Here is a 17,673-nt window from a genome sequence, read left to right as displayed (position 1 = left end):
ATTTTCTGCTGTTGGGAGGATCTTAAAAAGTCTCCTTCAAGTTAAGATTAATTCCTTGGGAACAGCTTCCCTCCAGAAGTTGTGAGTTCTTCGTTACCGAAGGATTTAAAGTAGAGACGGGATAGCAATTAATCAGGAATGATATCAATCATTCCCTGAGCAGGGATTGGACTGGAGACCTCCAAGGTCCCTTCCAGGTCTGTTCTGATTCTGAATACTTTAGTATAGAGAGGAATTCACAGGCGACTCAATGACTGCAAAGTAGCCAGGTCCTGTGGCTGCAAAAGAAGCCCAAATCATCTCCCCTTCATCATTGTGCTTGATGGTTGGTGTGAGATCTTGGTGTTGATTTGTTTTGTTTTCATCAAAATGGCAAATATCCATTTTATCCAGTGCTTTATGGCCAATATCTCCACTTTGGTCTCATCTGTCCAAAGGACTGTGCTCCAGAAGTCTTGTAATTTGTTCAGATGAAACTTTGCAAATCTAAGTGCTTCTTCCATGTCCTTTTTACAGAGAAGATGCTTTCTCCCGGCAACCCTTCCAAAAGGACCATAACTCCTTCAGTCTTTTTCTAATTGAACTGTCGTGAACTTTAACACTTTACATGCTAACTGAGGCCTGTAGAGCCTGAGATGTAATGCTTGGATTTTTTGTAATTTCTCTGAGCATTGCAGGTTGGCAATTGTCTTCTATGTTTTCCACTTATGCATGGGGAACGTAGAATGATTGGAGTTTAAATTGTTTTGTTGCAGAAAATGACAGGCTTTAGACTAATCAGGAAACAGGAAAAGTTTATCTGGCAGCCAGGTTCAGAAAGCTAGCCCATGGCTAGCATTGCAAGTTCTGAACAACCTTCATTATCGAAGCACGCGTTCTTATACATTCTCAAAGGCAGCATAACACGGGAACACTTAACTTATTTCTTAGTGGTTACCTTGAGGAGAAAGCCTTATAAGGAGATGGGGGTCTTACTTCTCCTTTTGTTATGGAGTCCGTGTCATTAACAAACTGTAATTGAACCTTGGACTTTTGACATAGGTTTTGACATAGGGACATCGGCTAGAACATCTTGTGGTTAGGCACTCGCTTCCTGTTCTTTTGCAAGCTCCAACTCTGTCTATGTGGCTTTTAATATAGAAGTAAAGGGGCCCTGAGAGGCTGTCCAGCCTGACCCAGTAGGTTTCACACTTAATGTCCAAATCTCACTTTACGTCCTACTTTAGTTTGGGGAGAGTCTTATAACCCTTCCTAGATGGATGGGCAGCAACAATTGCTTCTCTAAGATGTCTCTACTCTTTGACATTTAATTCACACCTCAATGCTGGAGAACAGGAAACTCCTACAACTTTGGCTTTCATAGATATAGTCACACTTGCTGATGATCATTTGATCAGCAGCACTGGCTGCTACTTTGCCTCTTCATACCTACGGAAGAAGGAAGAGTGTTTTTAGTTTCTCAGTTTTTCACGTCTGTTTTCACTTTGTTTTTGTAAAAGAAAATGATGCCATGGGTGTAAGTATCATCTGTTGTTCCTCATTTTCCTATTTTTAACGGCAAAAGATGATATTATTTTTACTATGTCGTGATACATAAAATCATAGAGCTCAAGAAGTGTGCACTTTCTTCTTCGCATAACTGTATTTGATAATAACCCTTTGCAGGGCTGAGAATTTGTGACTGACCTAGGTCAACAAATGAATATCATGATTGCATAGCTATTTGAACTGAATCTCAGTAGTCAAATGTCACAATTAATGTAAGAGATTATTCTAGCATTGTGGCATGTTTGCTTTTTCATTGTAATGTATACTTCTTCTTTCACATCTTCTGGAACCCTTTTACAAACAATAAAAGTCATGTTTTCATCTGAATCTTATAGGCAAACATGATGCCGGAAGACCACACTGGACAACTGAGACTAACAAGCAATATTGAAAAGCAAAGCAGATTGAGGCAGAAATGAAAATATTCTCTATTTCCATCAGAAAAACCACAGAATTCTCCTTCCATAGCAGGTGAGAGACGAAAGAAAATAAGAGATTTCGAGTTGGAAAAAGTAGATTATGCAGAACTCAAGGGCACAATACACTAAAAGGTCAAGAGACATAATATTTCCATTCAGAAAGAGGGAAATATCTGGAAGTCAGTGGGGAGGAAAAAGTCAATTGGATAGGCATCTAGGGCAGACAGTAATATAGGTGTTGCCCTGGAAGAAAGAAAGGGCTTAAATCAAAGCACCACTCAACAAGGGATCACATATATTTTTGTTCTTCTCAAGAATATCAGTTGTGGAAAAGCTCCGTAGGTGTGCCCATTATAGAAAAAACAGACTTCAAATTGTAAGTGATTACACAGGGGAGAATCTACTCTGAAGAAAAGCACATACAAATTATCTGAATGTGGCAAAAGTGTTTCTCCAAACAGATCCATTTTGGCTCACGAAAGAATCCACTCAGAAGAAATGTCCTACAAGTGCTTCCAATTTGGTAAAACCTTTAGCGAAAATGGCAATGATGATACATCTGAAGACTCACAGCAGGGAGAAGCCGTATGACTGTCCAGATTGCGGGAAACATTTCATTGGATATTCCCTGCTCGTGAGACACCTGAGGACCCACACAGGGGAGAAACCCTTTGAATGTACTGTTTGTGGGAAAAGTTTCAGTCAGGATTATAACCGGGTGAAACACCAGAGGACTCACACAGAGGAGAAACCCTTTGAATGTCCTGTTTGCGGGAAATGCTTCAGTCAGAATTCTGTCCTGGTGAACCACCAGAGGACTCACACAGGAGAGAAACCCTTTGAATGTCCTGTTTGCGGGAAATGTTTCAGTCAGAATTCTAACCTGGTGAACCATCAGAAGACTCACACAGGAGAAAAACCCTTTGAATGTCCTCTTTGTGGGAAAAGTTTCAGTCAGAATTATGACTTAGCGAAACACCAGAGGACTCACACTGGAGAGAAACCCTTTGAATGTTCTGATTGTGGGAAAAGTTTCAATCGGAATTTCACTCTGCTGAATCATCAGAAGACTCACACAGGAGAGAAACCCTTTGAATGTTCTGATTGTGGGAAAGTTTTCAGTCGAAATTCCACTCTGCTGAATCATCAGAGGACTCATACAGGAGAGAAACCCTTTGAATGTTCTGATTGTGGGAAACGTTTTACTCAGAATTACAACCGGATGAACCATCAGAGGACTCATACAAGAGATAAACTCTTTGAATGTTCTGATTGTGGGAAAAGTTTCAATCAGAATTCTGACCTCTTGAACCATCAGCGGACTCACACAGGAGAGAAACCCTTTCAATGTCCTGTTTGCGGGAAAAGTTTCAGTCGGAATTCTGTCCTGGTGAACCACCAGAGGACTCACACAGGAGAGAAACCCTTTGAATGTCCTGTTTGTGGGAAAAGTTTCAGTCAGAATTGCACCCTGGTGAACCATCAGTGGACTCACACAGGAGATAAACCCTTTCAATGTTCAGATTGTGGGAAAAGTTTCAGTAGGAATTCCCATCTGCTGAATCATCAGAAGACTCACACAGGAGAGAAACCCTTTGAATGTCCTGTTTGCGGGAAAAGTTTCCGTAACAATTACAGCCTGATGAGCCATCAGAGAACTCACACAGGAGAGAAACCCTTTCACTGTCCTCATTGTGGAAAATGTTTCCGTTACAAATCCAACTTGGTAAGACATCAGAGAATTCACAGAATTTCCCCTTTGCATGTGTAGTACGTGGGGAAAGTTTCAATGAGAATTCTGACCCTGTGAAACACCAGAGGACTCACACAGGAGAGAAAACCTTCGAATGTCCTGTTTGTGCCAAAAATTTATGTCATAATTCGAACCTGGTGATATACTGGAGAACTCATCGAGGAGACAAATCTGTCTGTGGATGATGCTGGCCTAAATTGTTCCTTTTTGTCCACATGGAGATCCAACTGAGGGAAAAGTTGATGATTTTAGAGAAGGCTTGAATTTCATTTCTCATCTCTCATTAGGAATGTTAGGTGAAAACCTATTTCAGAATTAGACTTGAAGTGGATAGAAAAGGAAATGGACAAGGGCTAACTACCAGTTTCTCATTACCAGCAACAAATTTGGGTGATGTTTTTTGTATATTGATTATGGAATCCCCAAATGTGGAGTTTCCGTCTTCTACCATGGTGTCCTCCATATTTTGAGCCTCAGAATACCCTAGCCACCATAGAAGTAGTCATCTAGACACAACTGTAATGGTCCTGCCAGTTACGGCTGCATGTTGCAATAGTTACGTGATATTACTTTGCTTAACTACCTCCCCTCATTCCCTTCTCTCCCTGATGAAGCTGTTAAACAAATGTTCAAGTTGTTAAGCAGAACCATGACTATCTGAGAGTTGTGGGACTCTCTTGGAGGCCTAACCTCCACTACCCCACCTTTTGGTTACCCACCGGCATTTTCCTATTCCCACTGGGTCCCTGCAATTGTTAGGCCTGACTCCCAACCCATCAGGCATAACAACATCCTTCTTCTCCATTCCTTTTGAAGATCTCTGAACCTCATGTTGGTGAAGGAAGGCAAGACACACATTTGTGGGCTTCATGACTTTCGTGGAAGCAGCTATTATTTTGATTGCACTTGGGATTCATGCCTGGGTCATGTGGTGGACTTGTGCAAGCAGCTGCCATTTCATCATACTTGCCTCTTGTGTCAAAACGGTGACTGCTTCTGAGTCATTGTCACTAGGACAAAGTATTCTGTTTTACTACTTTAACACTTTGTGAACTGTTGAGGAATAGTCGGTGCACTGAAAATGGTGGCTGCCTCTGGGTCATTGGATAGAGCCGAGGTGGCGCAGTGGTTAGGATGCAGTACTGCAGGACACTTCAGCTGACTGCTAGTTCAGCAGTTCAGCGGTTCAAATCTCACCGGCTCAGGGTTGACTCAGCCTTCCATCCTTCCGAGGTGGGTAAAATGAGGACCCGGATTGTTGTTGGGGGCAATATGCTGACTCTGTAAACCGCTTAGAGAGGGCTGAAAGTCCTATGAAGCGGTATATAAGTCTAGCTGCTATTGCTATTGTCACTAGGACAAAGTATTCTGTTTTACTACTTTAACACTTTGTGAACTGTTGAGGAATAGTCGGTGCACTGAAAACGGTGGCTGCCTCTGGGAAATCTCCAAAAGGGCAGGCCAAGTATCTCCGGGTTGTATGATAAGTGCCACTTGTGCCAGTATTGTGCTGCGTAGTGCTGCCACTGCTGAAAAAAGCCAATGCAGTCCTAGGCTGCATCAACATAAGCTTAGTATCAAGACGAGAAGAAGTGATAGAGTTGCTCTACACTGTGCTGGGGACAGCAGATCTCGAATAGTGTGTCCGGTTCTGGTCACAATGATACAAACAACCACATGTTGCTACGATTCTATGAATTTACAGGCAGTTTAGAAAATAGGTCCACAGCAGCACCATAAAGATGCTTGTGGTAAAGGGACTTTTTTTTTAAGGTTATTTTAGTCAAAATATTAATCTACAGTACCTACTGCAAAAACAGAAATATTTTTTCAAGCTCAAAACAAGAATAGAAAAGACATGTAAAAAAAAAAAAATTAAAAAGGACAAAAACAAATTTACTTTTATTATCCCCACTAGACTATTCATAAACATATTGGAGCAACATTAGTTTTCTCCCCTCCTGAAGCAGGCCCAAAATTTCTGAACTTCTGCTTTATTTACAACCCATTCAACGTTCATCTATATACAATATGTAAAGGCAATATAACTAACAGATGAACCAAAATCAAAGTTAAACATCAAAGCACTTTGTTAACAATCTACTATTCCATTTAATTTGTATAAAGTTTAGAATGTCGTCTTATTTACTGTAAATCACCAGAATCATTGTCTCTGATTTAACCGGGATGAAATACCTTTGTTTGATTCTTATTAATAAAACTTTTTCTTAAAATTTAAGTTGAGAACAATAAGCCAACAGTTGTGTCTTATTCCCCAAAATCATAAACCTCTTGATTGATCCATTTTCCAAATTATTTTCCAGTTAGATATAGTAGGTCCATTCCTCAGTTTCTTAAGAAAACCCAGTTTATCAAGCATCGAATCTATTAACTCCGCTTCAGCCTTCTCCAAATAAACCTGCAATTTCCAAACCATGGTGAGGTGTCTTAAGAATTGGCTGTGCTCCCTATGGAAGCTTCTTGGGAAGAGCTCAGGCTCACAAAGGGATTCATTTGTGTGCACTCATAATCCCAAAGTCCTCCATCAGCCCCAGAGGAAGGGGACCTTCAAGGGCAGAAATGTTTTTTCTCCCCACGATCCTTCACATCCTTCAAGGTGATCCACCAGCTACAAATCACAACAGTTATTTCCCTCCCTGTGATGCTTCTGGCAAGGGGCATCCACTGCAAATGGCTTTTTTCTCTGGGTGTAATAGAGACAGCCCTCTGTCCGGGAATTATGCAGCAAATTTCCAAATGAAATCAGAATCAGATACTGAGGCAATTTTTTAGTTTTATATATAAATAAATAAACATATCTAACATATTTACAGGAAACAAAATAGGCAGGAACACAGGAACATCCTGAGGTAATTCCAAATAGCATACAGAGCACACAGAAGAAGAAGAAAGCAGGGGAAAATGGGAAACTCCCCCTTTAAATCTACGGCAACCAATCATACTTTTGATTGCTCATGCAGGAGGTAGCACTCAACTGCTCACTTCTTGCCCATTGTCCAATTTAATTGTTCCAGCTACTGAATTGAATATCCTAAGACCCCTCCAATTTATAGCTGGACAGCATTGAAACTAAATTGTTTCACAAGATTTTTGTGTTTTTGTATACTTAATGGTTTTGTCATGAGGTCAGCTAAATTATTTTCTGGTGGACAATAAATTATGTCTATTGCATTTTCTTTCCCTGCTTGTCTGATATTACATTATTTTATAACAATATGCTTTCCTCTCTTTATACTCGCACCTGTTGCCATTTGTACACATGCTGTGTTACTTACTGTGTTATTGGTATGACTACTTTCACTTCAATATCCAAATCCTTTACTAACCGTTCACTTGATGGTTGTAAATGCAATCCTAAAATTCCATGGTATCGTTTTAATTCCTTACCAGTGTTGTTGTGTAGGTTGTTAACGTATAGCAGGTTAAATTGTTGACTGTATGGGTAATATCTGGCCACATTATGTGATAAATACTGCATAACAGGCCAACTGATAAAGCAGGATAATATGTGAATTAAAATATAAAACTGAGACGTGGCAGAAGGAAGATATAAAGACCTGCTTTTAAGACATGTACAAAAACAGGAAATGTCAAAAGCCCAAAACCACAGAGTTCAGCTAAAGTTCTTACAAAGCCACGTAGTGAGTACCTGTGGCCCAAGACAAAAGGAGAAGTAAGACAGTATCTACTTATAAGGCTTCTTTTCTCAAGATAACCAATAAGAAATGGGTTAAGTGTTTCCGTGTTACGCTGCTTTTGAGAACATATAAGAATATGTGCTGCCATGAGAAGGGTTGTTCAGAGGTTGCATGCTAGTCTTTGACTAGATTTTCTGAACCTAGCTGCCAATAAACTTCTCCTTGATCCCAAGAAGCCTAAGTCTTGTTATTTTCTGCAACAATTGTGACGACCTTTGGCAGGACTTAGAGCGATATTTCACTGAGGACGGAACAGACCGACCGGTGTCCAGTCGAGGTTGTCTTGCCCAACCTTAGGGTGCCCACAGAGACTTTCTCAGACGACCACCCCCACCCCCCGTCGGGCATCCGCCGATCCAAGAATCAGACCGGGATCAGGAGAAGTCAATAAATTACACCGGCTGAGAAGAGAAGACGCCTGCAGGCAAGTATTGTGGGAATTGTAGACCTACTCGGTTGAGAGTGGAAGAGGGGACCCGATCACCCCTCTGAGCCCGGGATAGCATCCCTTCCTAACGGAACCGGCGTATCCTAATGAGGCTCTAGAATTGTGTGGGTGGTTAAGCCACTGCAGTTCCTGTTGGTGACCATGAGTCTCCGGGGCCGCAGGTCAGTGGAAAGTGTCTCAGAAATAGAACATGGGTGGTGAAGGAAGCATTTCTCGAACACCTATTCAAAACATTTTACTCTATACATCTTGATCTTTAAAAATAGGCCAGTGCTTGCTGGGAGGTCTAAAGATATATATAGAAAACTTTGGATCTCTAAAAATATGCAAGCACTTGCTGGGAGATCAAAAAAAATTAGAAAAGAGAAGACACTGAACACCCCAGAACAAAGAAGAAGAAGAAAAAAAAGAATTATAGGGTGTTTTAGAAAAACCCTGAGATATACTCAGTTACCAGAATGGGTAACAAGCCTCAAGGAGGAAAGAAAAGAAAAAAGAGTCTCAATGAAACATTTAGTTCCTGAGTTGTTTTTACTTGCGTGTTTGTCCTTATTGATGTGTTTAAGTGTTTTTGTTTTGTTCAAAAAAAAAAAGAAAGAAAAGAAGAGAGAGAGAGTCTCTGACATCAGTGCCCTCCACCTGTGTTTCTTTGACATGAAATGGTTGACACTGAAGAAGTAGCAGACCCAGGGAGATAAAAGGTTGAATCAGATATTGATTAGAAAGAACAGACGGTCCCATTAGGTGGGGCTAGGAGGAAGAAAACCAAAAATGTTACTGAAGGGACAGATCAAGTGGATCATAAACCCGGTCCAGGGGAGCAGTTGAGATAAAACAAAACTCAAATTGCCCCTAAGGGAATTTTTATTGCCAGGAGTTGAGGGGGAGCTACATAAGGTGTGGATCACAGGTGGGTTCCTACCAGTTCGCACCAGTTCGGTAGAACCGATTCGTCAAATCTACCAAACCGGTTAGAAGAGGTTCCACCAGTGGACCCGGAAAGCAGGCCACACCACTGACACACACACAGATACAGACAAACAGACAGACAGACTCACACAGAGAGAGAAAGAGAAAGAAAGGAAGAAAGAAAGAAATAAAAAAAGAAAAAAGAAAGAAAAAGTGAGAGATGAAAGAAAAAAAAGGAAAAAGGGACAGAGACAAAAGGAAGGAGAGAGAGAGAGAGAGAGAAAAAAAACCACATGGCCGGCAAGCCACTCCCACAAAGGAGGCCACATGGCCAGCAAGCCACTCCCACAAAGGAGGCCACACCCACAGAGTAGGTTGGAAAAATTTTTGAAACCCACCACTGGTGTGGATATATGCTCCATTCTCAATGGCCGATTTATATAATTGGAAAAATCAAAATCCTGTTTATAGAGAAAATCCAGATGAAATGCATGTCTTTTTTGCATCCATTTTTCTGAACTCACCAGTCTACTTGGGCACACATACAGAATCTGATGGAAATTTTATTAACCCCAGAGAAAAGAAGGCTGGTGAAGGGAACCATGAATAAGCCTTTTCAGAAGGATCATGCAAAAGATCCGGACTGGACATGGTTACTGGAGGAACCAGATTGGGAACCTTAGTCCATTCAGCTGCAAACTATTAGACCTTAGTTTTGTTAGGACTCAAACAAAAAGTTAAGAACTTAGGGAAGGTCTATCAAATTCAACAGAAAAAGGATGAAAATCCAGGGGAATTCTTAGAATGCATTTATCAAACCTTTAGGCAATATGCCACATTAGATCCTGAGGTTGAAGAAAATACGAGAATGGTCAATATGATCTGCATTGGTCACTCTGCAGATGACATTAGGGTAAAAATTACAGAAGACAAAAAGGGGGCCCAGGAAAGGCATCTCTGAACTTGTGGAATGAGCATACAAAGCGTGTATTAATTGGGCTCAAATTTCAGATAAGAAGGAACTTTTTTTAAAAGTTTTTTTATTTTAATTAAACAAAAACACAAAAAAAGAATCATCCTTCATTACATCTTGTAGAAAGCGTGTTGATTGGTTACAGATAACTTTTGTGCATTTTTTCCACAGTCATTACTTATAGTTCACATTAGATTATACACTTTAAATAAAAAATCTTTGTATATCTTACTATCAATGTACTACAATTCTCATTTGGCTACAATTATTTGAACATGCTTTTACCTCAAATCATTCATACTTAAAGACACAACCACATAATGGCATTCATTAGCTATTTCAAAAATCCTCCAACAACATTACACCTTAATGACATATTCTAAGTAAAAGTCAATAAAATTACTAAACCTTTCCCCCCCTTTTCCCCCCAACTCGCTGTTTAGAGTTTTTTATCCAAGTTGCTTTTGCCAATACCAGTGCATGTATATATTATTAAACAATATCCATTAACATTTCCTTGTTATTATAATTGGCTAAAATCATTTACTATGTATATCCCACCTCCTCTCATCAAACCCAAAAAACCTTACACCTTAATGACAAGATCTAAATAAAAGTTTTTAAATAAAATTCATAGGTCTTTTTCCCAGATCGCAATTTGCAATTTATATCCATTTTTTTTACTAGTTTGCCAGTACATGTATATATCATTAAACTGTATCCATTATATTTCATTATTGTTATAGTTGATTATTTGTTGACGAATAAACATTTAATAACAATCTGAAACAATCTAAGAATTACTAAATTCCTACTTATTGATCACCAAACTTAATTAATTTTTTATTATCAACTTTCATTGTCAACCTGTATCTTTCCAGTAACAAAGCAGTCTTATCTCTCTTCTCAATTCTCCCATATCCTTCCAATAGATTTTGAATTCCAGCCAAGATATTTTGGAATTTTAAGGTTCCTTCATCTGAATATAGATCTATTGATCCAAAGAAGGAAGGGGGAAAAACTAATAGCCACTGCCATTTAGCCTTCCAGGCCTCTTTTATTTTTTTATTTTAGGTTGACTTAAACACAAGTTCTTTTGTATATCCCTTCCCCTCATTTTATGTAAGCCGCCCTGAGTCCCCTCAGGGAAAAGGGCGGCCTATAAGTATTAATAAAATACTCCAAAAAATTTTGTGCTCTTCAAAGGAGAAGGGTTCTGGGTTTTTTTCCCTTTCTCCCCCCTGCCAAAATAGTTTTCAAAAGCACCTGCGAAAACAATTTGTGCCCTTGGCCCCTTACCAGTTTCTGTAAACAAATTGCAAACCCTTCAGCTACAAAGTCAGTAAGATCAAAAAGGAAAAGAGAATAGATAACGTTGTTTCAAAAAGTCCAGCCTCTGACCGAGTGGCAGTGTTGCTGCTTTTCACTTTCTTTATCTCTAGCTTATAGGAAACAAAGTTCTTTAAAGAAATTTAATAACAAATAATAGAAAGAATTGTTAAAATAAAAAGGAAGTTTTAATCCAGAAGTCAAAAATAAAGTAACAAAAAGCAGAAGAAGAAAAAATTAATCCGTTCACTTTAAGAGGAGAAATGAGAAACGTTGCAAGCACTTCAATCTACAAAGTATAGTTACAAATTTTAAAAAAAAACCTTTCCAAAGCAATCCAATATAAGTTAATTTTGCTGCTTAATTCTTTTGCTTAAGGATCTAATATGGCTTTTAAAAAAAGTTTCTTTGGGCAGTCTTTCTCAAAATAGAAAAAATACATCACCAGATGGACTCACTTTCTCTTTTCCCTTCCTTCCTTCCAGAGCCGTCCCGACTTCATCAGCTTGGGGCTGCCTGTTTAACACTGGCTTGAAGAGCTTCCCTTGGGTCAATCAGGGACTTTGCGGTGTCCCTGAGACCAGCAAGGCTTCGTCTTCCTGATCAGCGTCTCTGTGGGAAGGTTTAGGTCCAAATGGACCATCCAGCGGCAAAAGTATCAACGGCGGTCTCGGAGTGTCGAGGCTGCACTTTGTAACGTCGCGACGTTGGCTCCTCCTTCAGAAGAAGGAACTTTAAAGGGCAAGAAGAAATGTAATTTTTATCGCCAAGGCTCTTAGACAGGAAAAGCAGGAGGCCAGGAGGACTTGCCGGAAGAATGTACGAGGAGGAGTCAGTAGTTAGAATCCCACCCCCAGTCAGAGGAAGAGCCCTCCAGTTAGCAAAAAGAAAGATGGTTAATGTCTACAGACAGAAAACATGTATTTAGAGTTTTACAGGCTCGTGGGGCTATTTGGAAAGAAAATACTCACTGATTTTGTCGCACGATACATGCTGGCAAAAGGCACATATGCCACTGTTAATCAGATTGCTCCAGCCTGTCTCTGTTATGCACAAAACAGGCATTTGAGATTTTAAAGTAAGCATTGCCTCAAGCTTATGTTAAGGGACTTCCCAACCGTGAGAAATCTTTCTTGACTCAAGAAAAGGGAAATGGCAACACCCCACAGCTTAGCAAAGGGGGGGGGGTCACATTGCCTTAAAATCCTTGCCGCAACTGCTCTTCTGATTAAGGAAACTAATAAATTGACTTGTGGGCAGCCAATTACTATATTTACTAGTCATGCAATTCGTGGAGCATTAGAAACAAAGAGCAACTAGTGTGCTTGTCCGGGGGAATTAAAGATCTCATATGGGGGATCTGCACAATCTCCAATCTGGATGCTCGGATCCAGCAGAAAAGGGAAGTTGGCAGCAGCCCATGGCTTATCTCTCCAAGCTGGATGGTTGGATCCAGCAGAAAAGGGAAGAGCAGCTGACAGAGAAGCAAAGCTGTCAGCAACCTGAGATGATCACAGCCACCCTGACATGACAGCTTATGCAGCATCGGAAATGCGAAAGGGACTGAGCCCCAGATATTCTAAAGCAGAGGAACTCCAGGCAACTGTAGATTTGAAGGGACTAGAATCCTACTCAAGGACAAAGTGTGTCTTGAAACTCACCTTGGATGGGTGAATGCATTGCCGCTGGCACTTTGGTCTATGCTTGCACTTCATGAAAGGGAATTAGGTTATCTCTTTTTGAAATGATGTTTGGGAGACCCCCAGTTATAAGTGCTAACTTGAAAAATAACGTAGGGTACGTAGGTCAAATAGGGACCTTATGGGTGAATCAAATGGGAGAATTAAAGAAACAAATACAAGAAATCCAGCAATACTGTGTGTCCATTACTCCACCATTTCTGAGCACTTCTAGTCATAAAATTCAGGTGGGAAACAGAGTTTGGGTAAAACCCTGGAAAGGAAAGAACTTGAAACCCAGGTGGAAGAGCCCATACACTGTGGCCGTGTGTTCTCCACCTGCAGTAAGAGTGTTGGAATCCAAGTTTTGGATTCACTGGACACGAGTTAAGCCAGCTGCTGAGGAGTATTGGAAGGTAGACCAGGATGAGGCCCGACCTCTAGTGGTAGGCTTGAAGAAGCGCCCCCTATAAATGTCCTACAGGCAACAGGCAAACTACTTACGGGGCAGAAGAGGCCTTACTGGGAGTCACCCCTGGAAGATGACTCTATCTATGGCCGAAGATTTAGAGGAGGAAGACAACATTCCATTTATTAGATATAAGATGTATTAGAAAGTCTGAGCACCTGTCAGGGTATGGAAAGTCAAGTACTCATAGCCATAACTGCATTATATGTTGCTTTAGTAAGTGTGCTTGCCCTGATTGTGATTTGCTGCAGTGAATATTCTCTTTATTGGGGTTACCCCCATCCCAGAAAGACAGGTGCTGTGCCTAAAAACATTGACTGTGACAGTGGACAGTGTGAATCTTCTGATGACACTTATGTTTGAGGAACCCCTGTGGGAGTGGGTTCTCTGTAGCATAGTAGGAGTTTTGGGATTTTGGGCAATATATTTAGCAAATAAGACTTGGCTTTGTGGATCGCCCAAAGGGGTTGTAAAAATCTAATAGATACCTTTCACCCTGGCTTCGCTGAGAACGGATAAGAGCCTGTGGCCTAATGGCTAAAATCTCTGCCTAGTATGCAATATAGCCCAGGTTCAAATCCCAGTAAGGGTATGGCTAGCTGATGAGAGCTAAATAGCTTGAAATAGATCTATACTAGTCTCCCTTTATTTATTTATCAGCACAAATTTAAAAAAAACACAAATATAACAAAGGCAACAGTAAAAATATTGGGTTTCTGTCGTGATGGACTCTTGTGACGAGCCGAGTGACAGATGATGGAAGCAGTTGGTTTCCTCCCATAATTGGGGCTTACCAGGGGTTGTAAAAATCTAATAGATACCTTTCACCCTGGCTTCGCTGAGAACGGATAAGAGCCTGTGGCCTAATGGCTAAGATCTCTGCCTAGTATGCCTAGTATGCAATATAGCCCAGGTTCAAATCAGGGGTTGTAAAAATCATATATATATATATATATATATATATATATATATATATATATATATAGGTCTCTAGTTGTTCGGGTTTTCTCCCGCGTAGAATTGGATATGTCTTTGCGACATTTCGACGAAGTCACATTCGTCATCTTCAGGCTGCTGCTGACTACTTCAGGTTTGGTGTTTCCAGGAGTAGTGTGGGATCTTGGCTGTTTGTCCCTTATAACTGCTGGTAGGGGAGTTATACCAGCAGTTATAAGGGACAAACAGCCAAGATCCCACACTACTCCTGGAAACACCAAACCTGAAGTAGTCAGCAGCAGCCTGAAGATGACGAATGTGACTTCGTCGAAACGTCGCAAAGACATATCCAATTCTACGCGGGAGAAAACCCGAACAACTAGAGACCTACATACTAATACCCGCGAAAACCTCAGAAAACATATATATATATATATATATATATATATATATATATATATATATATATATATATATATATATATATATATTAAAACATATAAATTGATATGAATTGTAGGTGATGACTGGGGAAGGGATGCACGAAAACTCTTTGTAACCAATTGACACTCTCTTTATAATTTGTAATGGAAGATATTTTTGTGGTGTTTGTTGCGTTTTGTCTGTTAGTGTTTATTCAAAAATTAAAAATTATGAGAAGGATTGTTCAGAAGTTGCATGGTAGCCTTTGACTAGCTTTTCTGAACCTGGCTGCCAATAAACTTCTCCTTGATCCCTAGACATCTAAGTCTTGTTTTTTTCCTGCAACACTATGGCTGCCTGATATAGTTCCGGATTACAAATTGTTCTATGTTTGATGGTTTGAAAACATGGTAATATGGGAGATTGCACACTTCAACTTTTGATATATTTTAAACAATTGCTCAATTTTCTTCTTTTGATTTAGAATATATCCTTCTTCTTGTAATTTTTTAATTTCTACTCCAAAGGAGTTGTACGATGAATTATTGCAGGAACTGGATATGCCTAGTCTAACACAGAGAAGGACTAGAGATGCCATCATAGCATCCTTTCAATATCTGAGGGGCTGACACAGAAAAAAGGCGGGGGGGGGGGTCCATTGTCCAATGCACCTGAGAGAGCAGGGCAAGAAGTAACAGAGGTTAAAGGACTTATTGTTGGGATGGCATGCTTTTTTATGGTATAAAAGATACTAAAACGCAGGGTTATTTCAGAAGACATTATTTAAGGAAAGCTTTGTTATTGAATTGGGAGAAGATTAAAAAAACAATTACTTAAAAATACCAGTCTGGCTATCAACTATTGAAGCTTTTTCATATCAAATAATATATAAGAAGGAAGAAACGGTTAGAAATGGTGAAACTTTGCATGCAGAGGGTGAACTCAAATCTATGCAAGAGCTGAAACAGGAAGGCATAGAAATGAATTGGTTTTCATATGTGCAAATACATTCTAGATATGACAAAGACTGCAAAATGGAAGGTTTTTATGATTAAAAAAACTGAGTTAGATGAAATTTTGACAGGTACTGATGAAAAAGTAATTAAAAAACTATATGGACATTTACTAGAGGTTAGGTTAAAAGAAGAACAAGTTAAATAACCTATGATAGCTTGGGGGGGGGGTTGGACATGGGATTGAACTAGAGAAATGGGAGAGATTGTGGTTCCAAAATTATAAAATGACAATGTCAACAGCTTATAAGGAAAATTTGTATAAGATGTTTTACAGGTGGCACCTACCCCCAACGAGAATAGCAAGAATGTCCAAAAAACAAATCGGAAAAATGTTGGAAATGTCATCAGACACCGGGATCATACTACCACATGTGGTGGACTTGCACAGAAGCTAAAAGGTATTGGACTAAAATCCACATGTGGTGGGGAAAAAGGACACTGAAACGCACAGACTTTAAACCAGAGACTCTTTTATTGGGTATTATACCACATATATACAATAAAGACTTGAAATATTTGATTATAAATATTTTAACGGCAGCCAGAATTGTATTTGCAAAAAAATGGAAAAATGAGAAAATACCTATGCAGGAGGAAGTTATTCGAAAAACAATGGAATGTGCTGAAATGAGTAAATTGACATTTGAAATCAGAGAACATGAGGATGAACAATTTTATAAGATTTGGGACTTGTTTTATCAATGATACAATTACCATAATCTTGAATTGTAATAATAGAATGTGATAGAAGACATTATAAAGACATATTGCTTTTATATAGATTTTATAGATTTATAACAATGTAATGGAATATTGGTATATATATAAATATGAATTGAATATATAGATTCTATAGATTTATGACAAAGTAATGGAATTTTGGTATATATATGAATTGAATATTTAGAATATCTTGTTTAAAATGAAAAAACAATAATTGTAGTTGATTATATGAGACGATACCATTAAGATATGTTACTATTTAATAGATTCACAACGATTTGACAGATAGCATATATATGAATTTAATCCTTAGAATACATGTTTAAAAGGAAGAATTATACGTCAATTGAATATATGATTTACAATGTTCAATGTACTAACGTATATTGGGCTGATAACTACTGATTCTATATGCAACTGAAAACAGTGATGCACAAATGTTTGTGACCAAACAACATGCTAAATAGATATGTAACTGATTGTATTTTTTAATGTATATTTTTGTTTGTTTTAAAATAAAAACTTTAAAAAAAAGAAGTAACAGAGGGAGACTTATCAAAAAGGTATCCAACCTAGAATCAAGGAGACATTTCAGTGAGAATCAGTGGAAATTCTTTGCCTCTAGAAGTTGAGGGTGCTCCATCACTGGGGTTTTTTAAGAGGTTTTTAAAGAGGGAATAGTAAGAGGGTCCCCAGCTTGGAGAGTTGGTCTCTTCCAACTCTATGTAATTGTGTAAGACTTCATAAACATTTAGGGCTCAGCCCATAGCTAACTTTCACAAGCTATTTAGCATCACATTTCATATGGCTTAGTTGCAAAAGTAGGTTGCTAGAAGTCGAAAAAGACTTGATAGCATTTAATCAGTGAAAACGCCTTACAAACACGTTAGAGATAGAACAAGCGTGTTCTTATGCCCCCTATTGGGAAATGGCAGTCATTTATCGGTGACTTGAATAGGCATATGTGATTGAGCTTCAAGGAGTTAAAAGCATCGAGTTTAGCGTTGCTAGAAAGGATGGGAGGAGAGGAACTTCTTCCGGATCATTCAAGGAAGGATGTTGATGTGCCGAGTGGCTTTTGTGCTCTTCTCAGGATCGAAACAGCATCTGGAAGGTGAGTTGGGGTCTGGTCGGAGGAGAGGCTGGGAGCAGCTCCGGCTGTTTGGTTTCCTCCATGATGTGGAAGCAGAGAGGCTATTAGGCTGAAGCATGTCAGCTGCTGCTCCATGTTCCTTCCCTCCCCAAATTTTGAGTCCGCTGGTGCTCCATGCTTTAACACTGGTGGACGCAATTTTCTGCTGTTGGGAGGATCTTAAAAAGTCTCCTTCA

General features: G+C 39.4%; 2 protein-coding genes across 2 annotated transcripts in view; both read left to right on the top strand.

The window, feature by feature from the left end:
• Positions 1-17,673, top strand: part of LOC148047474 (uncharacterized) — a 161,273-nt gene that overhangs the window by 56,433 nt on the left and 87,167 nt on the right. The gene's annotated exons all lie outside the window — the stretch shown is intronic.
• LOC148047478 (uncharacterized) overlaps positions 2,406-17,673 on the top strand; it is a 28,191-nt gene continuing 12,923 nt past the window's right edge. The window contains 2 exon segments of the mRNA XM_087708060.1: positions 2,406-3,737; positions 17,318-17,458. Coding sequence (XP_087564186.1) covers positions 2,509-3,737; positions 17,318-17,458 — 1,370 coding nt within the window. The 5' untranslated portion in view covers positions 2,406-2,508.

Source organism: Thamnophis sirtalis, unplaced genomic scaffold (genome assembly GCF_051295495.1).
Source record: "Thamnophis sirtalis isolate CommonGarterSnake01/CBP01778 unplaced genomic scaffold, rThaSir2_p1.2 scaffold_3, whole genome shotgun sequence".
NCBI classification, from domain to species: Eukaryota; Metazoa; Chordata; class Lepidosauria; order Squamata; family Natricidae; genus Thamnophis; species Thamnophis sirtalis.
Note: the sequence above shows the minus strand (reverse complement) of the source record. Positions and strands in the feature narration are given on the sequence as shown.